At 33.3% G+C, this 18096-nt stretch overlaps 1 protein-coding gene across 1 annotated transcript; it reads left to right on the top strand.

The window, feature by feature from the left end:
- The first annotated feature begins 1540 nt into the window (after positions 1-1540).
- LOC138309341 (uncharacterized) lies at positions 1541-13049 on the top strand. The gene is made up of 5 exons (XM_069250519.1): positions 1541-1623; positions 4038-4101; positions 7014-8032; positions 11252-11516; positions 11724-13049. The coding sequence occupies exons 1-5, from the start codon at positions 1555-1557 to the stop codon at positions 11861-11863; spliced, it is 1557 nt and encodes a 518-aa protein (XP_069106620.1). The 5' UTR covers positions 1541-1554; the 3' UTR covers positions 11864-13049.
- The last annotated feature ends 5047 nt before the right edge of the window (positions 13050-18096 follow it).

Genomic DNA, 18096 nt, shown 5'->3' with positions numbered 1-18096 from the left:
GTATACAATGCATGGTGATTGGAAAAGTACATGGAAAATAAAAATAAAATACTGCGTGCGAACGCAATCACGCAATAACTATTGCGTTCACACGCAATTCTCGTTTATTTTTCATGTCCTTCCCCAGCCACTGTACTCCGGGCTTTCACAATATACGTTTCTCTTTTACCGTAATCATCGGAAATAATATTAAAAATGTTTATGAAAGCTTGCAGTTTATTTAAGTTTTTGCCGTATACAAAACTGCCAGGTGACTAGGCGTACTAGCGCTGAATGCGTCTTGGTAATAGTTATTTGGCTCGCGAGTTAAAAGCCCGCAACGGACTGAGGTCGGGCTGTATATCGGAGGTTTATTTCATGGAATTAAGGATTTTCCATCCCTAACACTCACTTTGGCATGTCTTCATTGACAAAGGAAGTTAATATGTCGAAACAGTTAAAATAGACAAACCAACGGTCGCCAAAAAGTATCATGATCAGATAGAAGTAATAATTAATAAAATAAAAGCTGGATGAGTTTGTTTTGTCTTTTTTTTTAAAATATATTAATACTTTAATGGAAAAAAACGGGGTTTTTTTTAAAGTAAATGCATGTATCCTTATAAAACTATAATAAATTAAATAAACTGTATCTAAATTAAAATGCCCGTTACAATATCCGACGATCTATAAACGTATTGTCATAAAGCGAAAAAAATATACTTCGAAATTTGTAACGAATTAAATTTTATTCTTGAAAAAAGACATAGAAATGACATATTTTCATGATATTACCCATGATTAATGCTCTTTTTATATTCAGTGATCCCATTTACCTTTTAATTTTCGATTACAGTAATGTGAGTTACAGAAATAGGATGTGAGTCATAATTTGTCAAAAAACAAACATCTGAAGTTTCAGATAAAACTAATCGGTGCTAATCACCGCTCATTTTCTCACAGTACTTATACTGACGGGCTCTGACTTATGCAACACTTGTATATTGTTTAGTTCGCATATACTTTCACCTTTATAAAACAGACCAAAAAAAACACCCAGAAACAAAACACAATAAACAAAAGTCAAAATCTACCCCAGGTCGGCGAGCCTTTGATGTTAGTCGTGTCCTTTAAACTTCGCCGATACATAAACAATAATCAAGCCAGGAGGCACAATATTATTTATACATGTGAGAAAAAACATTTCGTTTGTCCAATACACAACTTTCGGGGGGTAATGAAGGGATTCCGGATCCATAGATTCTTATATTTGTAATTTTAAAATTTAGTTATCCCAATCTAAATTTATATTTACCAATATATATTATAATGTTCATGTAATATCGAAGCCAAGCGCCAAATAAAAATTTACGTATATTGTAATTTCCAGGTTATAATGCACTTTTAATATGAAAATAGAAGGTGCTCGTTTCATCGCGATTTCCCGTGTGTTACCTCTTAAGGAAATTTAAAGAACGGTCGACGAAATCGGATTAAAAAGTCAGTTTTTTAAAAAGTCAAACTTGACAAGCATTATTTTGTATTCGGGTAGCGATCGTGGAAGTTCTGACCAAGATGGACAAGAGAGGGTACTTCTATCGGACAATGGAAGACGATTCACGTGCTCATCCTTTTGTGTTAGAGGTAGGTGTAACAAGCTTTTCTAATTTATGTTACAAAGCAGATTTCCGTCAATTATTTCCGGAAATAAATCGCCGATCTCTATTCCGGAAACGTGATTTTTTTAACAGATTTTGAGATGTGAACCACATTATAATGTTAGTTTTCTAATTGTTCTACAGATACTTATACAGACGTTGTTTGATATGTATAAAGATATTTTCAATTTCCAACCACCGTGATACACACGTCTGGCCATTATGATTAATTTCAGTGTTGAACAATGTATGACATAGAACAGCTCCTGTGGCCGATTATTATTGGCTTTTCGACAGAATTTATCTCTAATTAGTGAACTATTTATTTTGAACTTTGTGTAACCTCACAAATGAATGCAGTGATATTGATTGTAATTGATGACCCAAAACAACTGCAGAAAAAAATCTCATTTCAAATTTAGAAAAATATTAGATATATTATAAGGGTACATTGAAATTTTAAACGATAAGTCAACAGTATTTCTTAGTGGCTGGCTCGGTTGGCAGTTCTAACGTGTTAAGATATTTTTGAAAATAAAATTGTTGGAAACAATATCATCTACCTTGTAAACATTTAACGCGGCGTTTCATTCCAATTGAGTTTAATCGATGACATTATCGGTAACTGTATGTTATTTCCTAGTTCACAACTTCCATCCCAGACATCCTTTTACTGTCCCCAAGACAAGGTGTTAATTTCTCATTTATTGTCCTATCATCAGATGAATTGTCCAGTCAAATCTATTGTGTTGGTCAGTCTGCTCACACTTTTTCCGGACACTGGTCACTTGTCTCCGGACAATCGCCACTCAGTGGTCACTTAGCCATCTAAATAGACAGAAAATATGTTTACAAGTAAGTGTCAATTTCACCCAGGCACGCGAGCCTGAGTCTTACAACAGCTATAAGTGTTAGGGGGAACATGGAAAAGGATGAAACGGTCACACAAATCAGGAAAAAACGGTTACAAAAAGTTTGATTCAAAATCTATCGGTAGCCGGATAAAATAGATTGAATTTAAAGATATTAAAATGTGTAAAATGGATAAATCTTAATCCCGATATTTCACTTTATGTAGTGAAAATTAATTCAGAAATAACATAATTATGTACCATATTTGTTTTTATGGTCGTGTATACGCAACATAGGAATGAAGTAATATTAACGCTATTTTAAATCACAGATTTATTACATTGTATAGATACAAAATGATAAATCTTATTACTGAAATAACCAAAATATTTCAATGCTTACGACGGAAAATATTTATTAACATTATGTAAATACACTTAATTGAAATAAATATATTATATACTTATGTATATACAAATCTTCATTGATATATATTACAAACAAATTTGATTCTTTTTGACTATATGTGTTTTCACTAATTCTATTACTTTGGGGAAAAATTCCAAGCCATTTTCTTTCCAACGTATGCATTTTGTTTAAGACTTGAACATAATTTTTTTTTTTTTTTTTTTTTACTTAAGAGTGAAAAATAAAACTCGATTTCAATATGACACATGAGGATAATTCTGTTCTGATTCTATAGCTCTATCGTGTGCTGAACGTCCCAATTTTGTTTTCATTTTCTTAAGTGACAAGGTTGACCAGGGATGTAAAATTAAACTGTGTGTCCTGTGTAATTTACAAAATATGTATACCAATGGTGTAATGTTGTACTGTGTCCAGTGCGTAATTACTTAAGAAATAGGTATACCAGGGATGTAAAATTATACTGTGTCCAGTGCGTAATTACTTACGAAATAGGTATACCAGGGATGTAAAATTATACTGTGTCCAGTGCGTAATTACTTACGAAATAGGTATACCAGGGATGTAAAATTATACTGTGTCCAGTGCGTAATTACTTACAAAATAGGTATACCAGGGGTGTAAAATTATACTGTGTCCAGTGCGTAATTACTTACGAAATAGGTATACCAGGGATGTAAAATTATACTGTGTCCAGTGCGTAATTACTTACAAAATAACTTACTGTCATATCCAATTTCTATGCTGTATGTTCTTTGAAATATTTTTGTTCGATCATAAAATTGCATTTATAAAATAATACAAAATCGGATTCACATAATTACCATTGTACAGTGTTTACGTATCAACGGTTATATTTTTTCTATAATAACTGAGCCCCGGACAGTAATCCATATCAACATTATCTATGACATAATGCGATTGTCGATTGGTCAATTGAAACGTCAAAAGAAATCGATATTCATGAGGAGGCGTGGCTTAAGAACGCGTAGACCAATAGGTATCTAGATTTTGGTGTTGTGACTCCTGTAGAATGTTGACTATTACCTGTACAGGTATCGATGTTAATTAGATTTATTTGTGTAAGTTATATAGAGATTATACTTATCTATTTCTCACTAGCGCCCTCTGCAGGATATGCCGACAGTGAAAAACAATCTTCTCAATTCTGAAGGATATTCTACAGGTAGGTTTGTTTTTTCTTTCTTTTTTCTTCACAAATATTTCAGCATATTTTATCCACAAGGCTATATTTGTTACACTGACACGTTAATGTGTTTATTTTGTGGCATATACGGAATAGTTTAACTTTAAAAGTGAAATATTTACACTTTTTGTCTGACTTTTTATATACCAACTGAAAGGAAGAGGCAGAAATACATTTCCTAATTTAAAGTGATTTTATTAATAATTATGAATTGTTCTACGTTTTCATTTCTTGTTTCTGTTATGATTAATTATATATTTTTTCATATAACCGGTTGAAAATGAACTGATGGATTTTACTTATATTTTTAGTATGGTATAGAGGGTTATGGATAGTAGTCTTCAGACAAATATAAATGATCCTAAATCAATCTGAACTTATATTTGTATCTGTTATTATGGGTTAAAATCAAACATATCATTTTACCGAAATTTATCTTTTAAAATATAACGATTTTACGAAATCACCCTGACAAAAATATATTGAAAAATGTTAAATGATACAGGAAAAATAGATCACTGATGCTTCAAGATTGACCCACTTACAATATCCTAAACGTATTAATGTAAAAAAAAATCTTGGATTGATAACAATACCCGACATTCAGATATTCTAAATAGTGTGATAATTCGTGTTTTAGTTATGTTTAATGTCTACGTGATAGAAGAAGAAAAATCATTTAATCGGTCTCATATAAATTAACGCCAAATTATTAAATGGATTCACGTTACGGAAACAGATAATAAAACTACTCAAGAAATCTATAAATAAAATCTACTTATAATAATATTGATAGATATAATAATGTTATTATTTTGCCGATAAAATGACATATTTAAACAAAAATAAAATCTTCTTGAACATGTATACCTATACAATAATATTGATAGACATATTTATTTTTATTTTTGCCAATAATATGACATATCTAAACAGCAGATTCATGTGAAAGGTGCTTCTAATTATGTATATTTCCTAAGAATTCATACCAGATAGAAAACGTATTCTATTGACTTATGTGAAACTTATTCCAACTTTCATTTCCACTTGACGAAGGTTGATTCTTAACGAGGTTATTTCGTCACAAAGTACCTCAATAGTTATCTATGTTATTGGAACTGTAATCTGACTCAATGTAAGTAATACAGATGTACTTACAACTACATGCTCAATAGCATTTTGTTTTGCAACATATTATTTTCATAATTATAATTTTGCATATTATATCTTAAGTTATATAAACACTAGCATAATGTGAGGTTATAACTTTCAGTTTAGAGGAAATAAAGACTATTATTATTTAAGTATCATATGTACTTTCAACTATTAATTATATATAGAGTAACAATAATGGAATTATGTGTGTTGATAAAGGATAGGAATGCCTCAAATTCGACTATAAAATTTATCCATACTATTAAAATTATTTCTTTGCCTCATATTTATAATTTTGATAATTTCTATCCAACAAACATATGTTTATAAGGACCCGGTGTTATCCGGAATACAACCGTTGATATTAGTTCCATATAATTAATTTTAGATGTATGATACAAAGTACAGTGTTCGACGTTTAACACATTGGGGTCTTAACTATATCACAAACTTAAAATAATTACTAAAATACGTGTATATTGAAAGCAATAACACTTCGAGAAAATCCAGTTATTTCATTAATCCGTTAACACTCGGATTAGAGACAGACTAAGACAGGCCCAAAACAGATCTAGATCTACACTGTCTTTAGTTTTTCCGAATCCATATTATCACCGAGTTCCCCTATTTTTGATTTGATTTTTTTTCCGATCAATATAGATTCAAAAATTCAAAATCAAAATGAATAAAATTCATGTTCTTAAATGTGAATGCTGTTGCGTTTTCAAGAATTGATTTAATCATATGATATTGAGACTGTAATTTCGTACATGTATCCATTATAGATGTATAATGATTACTTTTCATGTAAGACCACACTTATGTGTATTGCAATTGAGAGCAAACAGCATAGTTTTCTTTTTCCATCTGGTCAAAGTTTATTCTTAGATTACTGTCATCTCGATATATCCCTATACATAACAGAATAGCTTGTATAACCCGGGACTTAAACCTAAAATTTGAAACGCTTCAATACAAAACTAATTGAATCCAGCATAATATTGAAAAAAGTTTAAATACAATGTTTTTAAAGTTTATGAAACTTTATGAGACTGAACGGAGAATGCTAGCAAAGTTTCCATAGGATTTTTTTCTTATGAAGTTGCAATATTTATAATTTCAACAAAGTTTTGATATCAATATTAAAGTTATATGTGCCATATTTTCCACACTCACGAATCAAGATGAGCTTTTAATATGTTATTCATCACCAAAAATTACCAACTTTTTGAAAATTACAGTGCTTTCAAAGCATAGGTTTTAATTTTACATGTACAAATAAGAGCTGAAAATGATTTTTGGCAGTACTGCCAAAAATCATTTATGTACATCAATAGTGAAGTGAAATGAGTACATACGGTGAGACCATGAAGCCAAATTGTGGTCTACAATTTCATTACACATTTTCACAATGTTTTTAGTAATTGTAAAGTGACTTCTGCAGGTATGTTTTCATTTAAACATATTCAATGCATAAAAACAACATTTTTTTTCAGTACAAAATTTCTGTGTTGTAACTAACGTTTATAAGTCATCTGAAGCCATTTGAATGGTTTTTACAGCTTTATTCATCAAACCTTATGGTTTTTAATTAATTAATGATGAAAAAATAGCATGTCAAAATTATCGCCCAGTTACGGCACATATAACTTTAAACAACAGACATGAATTATAAAAAAGAACTCTAGGAGTCGATTTTTCAATATTTGATATTTAAAACTTATTTATTGTTTCAGATTCCGGAATGGAGGACGGAACGCTCAGTCCAGTTTCGTCTATTGGTTCGGAGCCTCAGGAATTTCCAAGAAATTTATCAATGGCGGACGCGGAACCGGAAGTTCCAAGAGTTGTATACCCGGTAAAGCCGAAAGTTTTAAATCCGTCTGAAAGTTCCGCATTTAGTAAGATTGAGAGACTAACTCAGCCGTATCCGATGACCTTCGGTTCAGTCCCGCCGATGTGTGTTCCGCCATCCATGGGATATTTTCCCGGATTTTTCCTCTCTCCATGGATGACTGAATCCATGTCACGTGGAACTTTAAATCCTACATCAGCAGGAACGTACCTGAATCCGGTTATGATGTCACCAAGAAGTTTGGAAACTTCCGACTCGGACGAAACGGCTTCACTGTCGCCAGAAAAACAGCCATTTTTCCACGTCGATCCCAGAATTCCTTTTACCAATTATTTCATGAACTTGACAAAAATGTTTCAGCGAGAAAATGAACTTTCAGGGAGAAAGACAATAGAAAGCAACGTTAGTGAGCGCAACAATAACATCAACAGCAACATCGACCGGAACTTGAATGAATGTACTTCCGGTGATGAAGAAAGCTCGGACCAGTCTATAGGCGATATCAAGAAAGAGCAAAAGACACCGATAATCGAGAGAAAACAGCCAAGTCCCCCTCATGTACACAGAAGACAGACGTCAGAGACAGTCGCAAATCTACCATCTGTCAATCCAAGAATAAATTTAGAAAATCCATCACAAAATGGACACTTACTCCAAGGGCCACTTCCGAATCTAAACAGAATGACGTCATATCCGGGAGCTCTTGGACCATCGTCTTCAATGCTTCCGTTCCTAGGCGGAATTTCCCCGACCTCTGGACTTTTCCATCCAGCGTTTCTTCAAATGAACGGACTAGGAGGGAAACGTGGCCATCCGGACAAACCCGCACCTGTGAAGAAATACAAATGTGACGTGTGCGGGAAAGCGTTCTCACGGAGCAACACACTCGTCACTCATAAGGTCAGTTACGTACCTGTGGTTTATTCCTTTCTTTCTTTCTTTCTCTTTTTTTTTTTTTTTCTTTCTTTCTTTCTTTCTTTCTTTCTTTCTTCCTTTCTTTCTTTCCTTTCTTTCTTTTTTCCTTTTTTCTTTCTTTCTTTCTTTTTTCTTTCGTTCTTTCTCTTTCTTTCTTTCTTTCTTTCTTTCTTTCTTTCTTTCTTTTTCTTTCTTTCTTTCTTTCTTTCTTTCTTTCTTTCTTTTTTCCTTTTTTCTTTCTTTCATTTTTTATTCTTTTTTTTCTTTCTTTCTTTTCTTCTTTCGTTCGTTCTTTCTTTCTTTCTTTCTTTCTTTATTTCTTTTATTAATTTCATTCTACATGTGGATTTATTCTTAAATTGTATGTATACATTAAAACCAAGTTTTTGGTAGGCCTACAACAAGGATTTTATACGTCCTTGGCCTACAAACAGTTTTATCTTTGGTATATGAAGTTTTGTACCAATTTTGATTGTCGAAATAATGATGGAAACGAAATTGGACAGTAGACATTAATGATCTTAGTTCGATAAAAAAAACACACACACACACACACACAAACGAAAACAAAAGCCATCGATTATATGCGTCTTAGCATAATTTTATAGTCTTATTTTTGTTCTAGATACAAGAATGAAATTAGATTTTCGAGTTAATTGCATTTTGAATCTTAAGGATAAGTTTATTTTTTCTCTATGAAAACGACTTGGATGATAATTATGTTATAAGGAACGTACATTATTGTTCAGTTGAACGCCTATCCGACAACAATTTTCTGTGTAATTATGTAAGAAAGGAATATCACAACTCCGGAATTAGATATATTATTTACTTATCACACATTAGACATTAAAGCAAAGTCCTTAATACCTTAATCAGCCCACACTTGGCGCGTGCTATTTATTTACCTGTGATGTTTACACCTTAATCACTTTCCATAATTGTGTTTTGTGCGTGTCCCATCGTGCCCACCTGTGTACCTTTGCTGACAGGTGCAGCGACACCTATCGGCCATTTAAAGATCAATAATACATTTCTTTTGACACAGCGCGTGCGAAACCAAACCACTTTGTAACAGTAAGAAAAGGCACGCGACCGCAACAATGGATATAAAAGGGGAACAGATTTCGTAGTGAGGTGTCAAAACGAAAGCGATTCAAAGAGAAAGGTGTTACAAAGGGAGATAACTCCACATGGGGCCGAGAATAAAATAGAGATTAGAGGAAGTAGTAAATATATGTGTGAAAATGACTCATTACTTCAAATAATTGTTGTTTTCTCCATAATTGTAAACTTTCAGAATTACGAAGAGTTTCAATATGAATATACATTTACAAATATCTCGTTAAAATGATACATTTCCAAAGCTCTAGATAACTACAGCATTGCATATTTATAATACATTATAAAAATGTACAATAATCTCTATCATGAAAAGTGACGGAACATACATCTTGGTAAATTAATATTATATATATATATATATATCTTAATCTCAAAACTTTTAAAATCTCAGCTGCATGTACATTAATATGTGAATCATATTCTGTTTTGTATGCCATGGAACGCGATAAACCAGTAGCTTAAATATTAATTGCGATTTTTATTTCAAAACTTCGTAGTGTATCGAATGGTTTGATTGAAGTTGTCGAGCCCCAAATTGTTGACAGATCGCGTCTCCTGAAGGGACCTGTGCTTGTTGGTATAGCAACACAAAGGGCGCGTGGACTTGTTTACTTAACAAATTTATTTAAAGACTTGAGCACTTGTTACAGTACACTGTACAACTATATCCTATAACTAAATACGGCACAGTATCGATGGTGGTCAAAGCAGCTTCCGTCTTCCTTTTCAGCGTTTGTCTGAAGTATAAGTTCCCTGTATTGACTCAGACAAGAGAAAACATTTGATAACCGCCCACAGTTCGACAGAACGGTATTATCTTCTGTTGACATTTATAATAGAGCAACATTTGAACAAGAATCGGTGTCGCACCGCTACACCTAGGCATCGCCATTTGTAACCACCTCTTTCAATTAGTCCGATCTCTCTCTGTTTACAAAAGTAATTGCTCGGCACTTGAAAATTGAAATGCCAAAAGGCGAATCAATTTGACTCGCGTGCCAAACACATCTGCCTGGCCAGTACATGAAAATCTCAATGCAAATAAAGCTCAGTTTTATGTATACTAGATTTAATTATTTCGTCTGTGCTACTTATATAACTGAACTAGCAGGCATATCGCTTGCATAGACAATACAGCGTTGTTTTCGTTTCGTATCTGCGCTCTTTTTGTTTTCAGCGAACTGACTTCCGGTGATGTTGTTTAACGCGCGTATCCGACAATGCGGTTGTTAAACGCGCGTATCCAACAATGGCGTACCATGGGAAGATCGATGCTTAGCCTGAAAGGTGTTTTTAAATGACTACATTTCACAATGGACCGCAAAAGTGGTCGGAGTTTTGATGTATCCGTAGTACAAACATCCCTCATTTCCTTCCATTTTATTGGACTATCAATTTCAAAGAGAAATCAAAAGAGAGAATCGATCGTCACTTTATATATAACTGCGACATGAATAGTGCGATGTTAATTAAAATTTGTCATATTTTTGTGAATTTGAAAATGTCACAATATTTGCCTAAACATCAGCTACACAATCACGTTACATATCGAAAATTCGAAATGCCTGTCAAATATTGCATCTGCACTTTGTTAAAATTTAAAACGAAACAATTCTTTTGGAAAATAAGACGTCTGTTTTTGGGGTTTTTTTTCCGTTATCAAAACAATGTTTAGAGTAATCCAAAACTTACCTTAGTTAGTTGAAACTAGAATTAATTATTATGTCATTATTTCGTTAAAAAATGCATCGTTCCTCGACTGCTAATGCAGAGCATGTTAAAGCGACACCTAGCGGACCGTGGCGAAACTACGACTGACAATTCATCCAATTCATCTTACACATTACGCGTAAAAATAATTAATGCGATAATCAATAGATCATACAGATTTTTCAAGAAGAAAGGAAAATAACTCAATGTTAGAAGGGTTGCTTGTTTTTTTCCATTCCGGAACTCCTGGTCCGGTTTCGAGTCATTTTGTGATTACATAACGGGTTGTATGTTTTCCTTGTTTAATCTGTACAGATGAGGACATTTATTTGTAACATCTTTTAACTTTTATATTTTTTTTCTTTCCAGAGGATACATACGGGCGACAAACCCTTCAAGTGTGAGATTTGTAGCCGGGCCTTTAGACAGCCTGGAAATTTGACCCGACACCGGCTGACCCACACCACTGTTAAACCATACGTCTGTCCGCAGTGTAATAAGGCATTCAACAGGGCATCTAATTTACATACGCACATGCGCACTCACACCAACTACAAACCCTTCATTTGTCCTTATTGCGGGAAAGGATTCCATCAAAAGATCGACATGAAAATCCATTGCTACACCCATACTGGTAAGGCCAACTTCCGGTCTTTGGTGACCTTTATAAGACAAAGTGGGTTCAGTATCCTCTAAAAACGTAAGAAATCCCGCCATTTGTTTGGTTGATAAAACTTCACGAACTTCAAATGATAAGATGAAAACTGCAATTCAATGTAACGATTTGTGATCGTTTCGAATATATTACCATGGTTTGAAATTAATATTTTTCCTTTTTCAGGAGAGCGACCACATCGTTGTGATGTTTGCGGAAAGGGATTCTCCTTAGCTAGTACTTTGACCACCCACAAACGGATCCATTATGAAACGTCATATCCGGCCGATCACATGACCGGAACAGGAAGTTCACAAACAGTGTAATATATTGGAATTTCAGAACCCGTTAAAACGATCGGACACGGACAGTTCTTTTCATATTAGTTGTTGGAAGGTTTAAAACTGATATAGGTTTTTGCCATTGCTTCGGACAGAACACATTACGTTATTGCTTTTCTGATAATAACTTTTGATTTTTAAAAATGTGAATTCAGTTTTACCATGAGATAGTCTAGGGGTGGATCACAGGGCATCGCTCCTAATGATAAGATACGTATAAAATAGGTCACGTCTATTAGCGTGACTTGTTGGACAAAGAAGGACTTCTTACAGTGTGGACAGAACACAGGGACCTGGCACGATTTTTTTAACTAACAGTATACATATATATATTATAGAATCATGATACTATAATATATATATGTATACAATTGGTTAATTTTTTTTCGTGCCAGGTCCCTGTGGGACAGAATATTGTCGAATTTTCGAGGTGTGACCTATTTTATACATACCACATTATTAGGAAAGAGGCCCTGTGGGTGGATATAACAACAGTGAAAGTAACCCCTGGATTATTGAGGATGTTCTTCATTGGACTAAATGTTAAAATTATGAAAGATAAAATGAATTTGTATATAGAGAACTAGGGAATTGAATAGACAGTCTTTTATAAAGGCGTCATCTTTTACCTGCAATATCGTGTTGTAGATTATATAGCGATAGTTGGTACAGTGCTATAGACCTTACAAACTATGTTTAGTGCAATAATGCTGACGCACGTGCTCGTCTGTACTTAATTTATTGTTGTTTATGATACTGTAACCCACGTTATTTCTGCGTGCGACTATATCTGGTGGAGATAAGAATTTACAAAACCTATGCACCGTGAAAAATATGTCGGATACATTCTCTTTTTTCAACTGTAAATCGTGAACATAAATTAAAGGAAAAGGTGTTTAACTTGATAATCCGAAACTTAGTTACCGCAAAAATATGTTGTGTTACAGTTTTCGATATTCAACCTCAATGACGTTTATTCATTAATGACGTTTATTCATCAATGAAATTTATTCATCAATGACGTTTATTCATCAATGACGTTTATTCATCAATGACGTTTATTCATTAATGACCTTTATTCATCAAAGAAATTTATTCATCAATGACGTTTATTCATCAATAATGACGTTTATTCATCAATGACGTTTATTCATCAATGACGTTTATTCATCAATGACTTTATTATCAATGCATCAAGACGTTTTATTCATCAATGACTTTTTTCCATCAATGACGTTTATTCATTATAATTGTAAGGAAAACACTGTCTTGTCTATAATCATATTTGAGAGCACGAATTATCAAATCGCGTTGAGATGTTTAGACGGTATTGTAAAATGTGTATTGTATTTGTAATGTTGTTTTTATGGTTGTTAATCAAATAAATATTGTTATTCCAGAAACATCAAAATATTGTTTTTTTTTTTATAAAATAGATCATATGCTGAAAATTCATCTATTCTTTCTACATTATATAACAAGTATATGCTTACGACGAATTAAATATTTATTTAATTTATCTGATTATTTAAATTAAATTATTCGAACTTATGAAGGGAATGAAATTACTTCGGTCATGATGTTATCCAGGTGACCGCCATATTGAATTTTGACCCAAAACGAAAAATGTGACATACCTTTATTATTTAATGATCAAATGTTACAAATGAAGTGTCCATTGCTTATCTCAATGTATATTGCCTACGATTGGCATTTTGGCCGCCATCTTAGATATCATTGGTAAAGTTTTGTTTTCAACTATTTTCAAAAATTCTTTGCATCTTTGAAAATTACAGCCATTTTGACTACGTATTTAGCTTTTCGGTAGTCCGTAGCTTTTCGGATGCCAAGTGCGAAACACTTTTTAGGCTAATACATTCGTGAAAATATACGAAAACTTCTATTTCAACATTCTGGCTGCTCAAGTTTTGTTTCATATTTGTAATAAAATGTTGAAATATTTTGTTACTATTGTATATCACACTATTGACGAAACCTGTGTTGGTACATTACTTTGCTCTCTGAGTATCAATCTCTCCCAGAGTGCATTGCGGTTACCTTAAATGAGTGGTAACCGCAATGCACTCTGGGAGAGATTGCTCTGGGTATCTGTTTCCACTTCCTTATAAGGACATGATATTCTAAAATTAATGTAGCATCTTCATAATATTTTTCCGTATAACTTTCAAAGGACGTCATGTATGTGATCGCCTACAGTGTCATTACAATGTATATAAAAACGGACCTTTTATCTGCTTAAAGGCACACGACTTCTCTTGAGCGAAATTCAAAGTTTCTTAAAAACATCACTAATATAAGCAAATACATAATGATTGCCGAAGATGAGTTAACAACACGAAACAAATGCAATATTTCCTGCGTAATATATGATAACTGCGGAGATTCATTTCGCTGGTTTGCCGTCTGGTGTTTAGGACGATGGCGGGAAACATAAGACGACCCGCGTTTTGAAAATTAAGATTTTATTGATTCATTTTTTTTTCAGAAGATGATGATGAGAATAGTATTGACAGCAAGTTAATAACTTTTGCGACTCTACAAAATTGTCGATCTCGTTTTAATTCCATTAAAAAAAATTAAAAGCCGCTCCGGAAAGGTAGTGGGCCTTTAAAAGGACAATTCAGTACATTAAAATCTGCATACATATCGAAAACAAGCAAATTCTAATGGAAATTAGATCAGTTTGTTTTACTGTAATATGCCAGAAAAGTCCATGGCCACTGTAGTGAAATGTATGTGAAATGTTCAAACTCGCTTGCTGTCCGCCATTACACTTTGTGGTCCGACATCTTGTATGTCGAACCCTGGCCCTTGCGAGTGTAGTAAAGAAGTTTTTGTCTAGAACTAGTCAAATCGCTCTTACAGTTGAGCGTTTACGTTAATAGGTGTATGTTCTTGTCTAAATATATTTTCACCAACTCCTCAGTGGTTATGTGTATTGCCTTTGATTAACGTGGGTGACGTTGGCTCGGATATGGGTACAGCATAGATCAACGATTTGGAATTTCAACGGTATCAATCAAAATACTTAACAATGTCGTGGAAATTGTCAATATTTCTTAATTGTTTCATAAAGAATATAGAACAATGTAATTTTGGCATATTTTGCTTTGTGGTTATCTTACAGAATTAGCCTAATTAAATTGTCCCTCTAATACTAACTTAATGTAAAATAATTATATCAGGGGTTGTGGACAGATTCATTTCTACAATGGATGACCATAAGTATATCATTTCTTTACAAAAGGTATCGATAAAACGTTTGAAATTATCACAAATTCCTTTTTTATGTCACCCTGAAAATGTTATTATCACCAACCAACTCCATCAATATTGTCTGTTTCCAATGTGATCAATGTAAAGGATTCATCAGCTTATTTAGTAGTACCCTGGAGCATTTCAGTACATGACAAAATGACTCCACGTGAGGGACTCGTATTCCCCTTTCACTACAATCACATACCATTTCGTTATATTGTCAATTTTTCCATTTTAATAAGCTGACTAAATCTCGTTGAAAATGTCTTTTCGTGGATCAGGCAGAACGGTAAAGATTACATCAAAATTGGCAATGCTAAAGAGTGTATCACAGTAGATCTAAATATGGGATTCCTAAAGGACCAATTATTGAGAAGATTCGGGTTGACCTGTCGACTAGAAAGCCCGATTTAATTCTGTTATGATTTAAGGTTTCTCAAACGTTCTACTATACCATAAAGTTTACGGTCACTCCGATAACAACATATGATATAAGTTTATTTAACTTGTATTTTAAAAATAATTCAAATTACTTTTCAAACGGAGAATTAAGACAGAAATAGTGGTATTTTGGTTACATTAAATATATGATAAAAGAGAAAGAACTGATAGTAAAAAGACTAAATCTTCAATCCTAAAAGTTACATCCATAAAATAAATGGAAACCTCTCATATAATTAAAGTAATGTCGTGGAAAGGGAGACAACTCATTATTGAATTTGGACATATGTCATATGCATTTAAAGATGCTCCACCGCCGACAGAGCATAAATGATATTCATCATTTGAACAATAACTGGTGTTAAATCGTGTAAAAATATGCCTTATTAACACAAAAAAATATGAAATAATTTATTTTGCCTGTGGTGCATGTGCAATCAGTACTTTATTCCATATAGAATATAGTACCACGGAATTTTTTCGGGATGCAATTAATTATTTTTCATATTTTTAACTTGAAGTAAAATTAGAAGCTCAAACTTTTCAATGGTGGTAATAGTGTAAAGTAAGTAACTTTTGTAACTGAAGAAAAATACTATATCGTCTACTCCTGTTTTTGATAGTGAAAAAAATACCATTTGTCAGCGGTGGAGCATCTTTAGATGTACACGTTCTTTGTTTGATGATCAGTTTTGCTTACGCCGACGAGAACTAGTAAACTGTACTTGTTCTTGTCATTGTTTAAAGTCTACTAAGAAAGTACCAGATATACCATGGTTTGATGATAATTGTAGGCGGTTATACTCGAATTATAAATCTGCTCTGACTATTTTTAATAGAGACAGATCAATGACTAACAGGATAGGTCTCTCGGAGGCTAAAAATGTAACAAGTCATTTGAAGCGAAGACTAACCGCTTTTATATATGAGAATACAAGGGAACAATGGATTTGCTAAAGCGCAATAACCCTAAGGAATATCATAAAACCTTTGCAAAGCGGAATATCAGTAGTGTTGGAGATATAACATTAGTGAGTTTTTAGGTCACCTGACCATGGTGATCTAGTGCGATAGTCTTTTGTCCGTCGTCCGTCGTGCATCGTGCATCGTGCGTCGTCCGTCGTGCGTCGTGCGACGTCCGTTAACATTTCCTTGTGAACGCGATAACTTGAGTAAATATATGCACCGAGCTTCATAAAACTTTATTTGTAGACTAGTATTGAAAAGATCTCGGACGAGTTTGAAAATTTGCTTGATTCGACTGTAAATTACGGAGTTGTTGCCCTTTGCACTAATAATTACTATTGGCCCTTGTGAACGCGACAACTTTAGTAAATATGAACCAAGCTAAATAAAATTTTGTATGTAAACTAACATTGGAAAGATCTCGGACGAGTTCAAAAATCAGCTTGATTCGACGGTAAATTATGAAGTTATTGCCCTTTCCACTAAAATATTACTGGACCTTGTGAACATAATAACTTGAGAAAATATGAACCGAGTTTAACGAAACTTTGTATTTAGACTAGCTAATATCGGAAAGATCTTGGACGAGTTCGAAAATCGGCCTGATTCGACAGTAATTTACGGAGTTATTGCCCTTTGCACTAATAATTATCATTGGACATTGTGAACATCATAAATTGTGTAAATATGCACCAGGGATATTTTTATTTCCATATGCTTTTACATCTTCATTTTAAAAAATGAGGTGACAATAAAAAACCTAGAGCATAGATGTACGGGATTTCCATAATTCAAATCACAATCCAATTAACGGATGTCCTAACCTGATTGACAGTAAGACAATAGCAAATACCCGATATAGTCCACCGAATAGCAAATTGGCCACGGCAAGGTAATTACAGGTGAGTTTGATGAATGGCGTTGTGTACAGGTAAACAACATCCTGGTCCAGGTATTACATAACCATCAAACCAAAGGCATGGCTAATTATATATCTATATCGGTGTATCTATTCGCATATCGATTAAAAATTGAAAGCGACGATCGACCGCACTGTCTAAAAATATTGTTTGTTTTGCTCAGTAATATCTCAATATTTTGATCTTTTATAATATCAAAAATAAATTCTTTCTACCACATGTTGAAACGTATTACGGAATTGTAATAAATGTATCTCAATTTATTCGGTTAGCAACACACAACACAATGTTTGTAATGATCAATCGTCGGTGTGTACGTACGTCAAGCATCATATCCTTGATGCTTTAATCAATGATTTCTTTAATTTTTACGTAAAATTTCATTTTACGGTCACAAACTTTGCAATTCACAATGTATCAAAGATACAGAGTAAATTTGTTGAAAAATTGGAGACCGATATCTCTTCTAAACACTACGTATAAGCTGATATCTGCATGTATAGCAAACAGAATGAAACCTTCATTGGCAGAATTGATTCATGAAAATCAAACAGGATTTTTAAAAGCTAGATTTATCGGAGAAAGTATAAGGATATTATATGATGTTATGAG

The sequence above is a fragment of the Argopecten irradians genome, chromosome 15, assembly GCF_041381155.1.
Source record: "Argopecten irradians isolate NY chromosome 15, Ai_NY, whole genome shotgun sequence".
In the NCBI taxonomy this organism is placed as follows: domain Eukaryota; kingdom Metazoa; phylum Mollusca; class Bivalvia; order Pectinida; family Pectinidae; genus Argopecten; species Argopecten irradians.
This window is presented reverse-complemented; position numbering and strand designations above follow the sequence as displayed.

Coding starts and splice junctions, on each gene's coding strand:
- LOC138309341 (XM_069250519.1), top strand. CDS start 1,555: ATGGACAAGAGAGGGTACTTCTATCGGACAATGGAAGACGATTCACGT. Junction 1,624..4,037: donor CTCATCCTTTTGTGTTAGAG/GTAGGTGTAACA, acceptor ATTTCTCACTAG/CGCCCTCTGCAGGATATGCC. Junction 11,517..11,723: donor CCATTGCTACACCCATACTG/GTAAGGCCAACT, acceptor TTCCTTTTTCAG/GAGAGCGACCACATCGTTGT.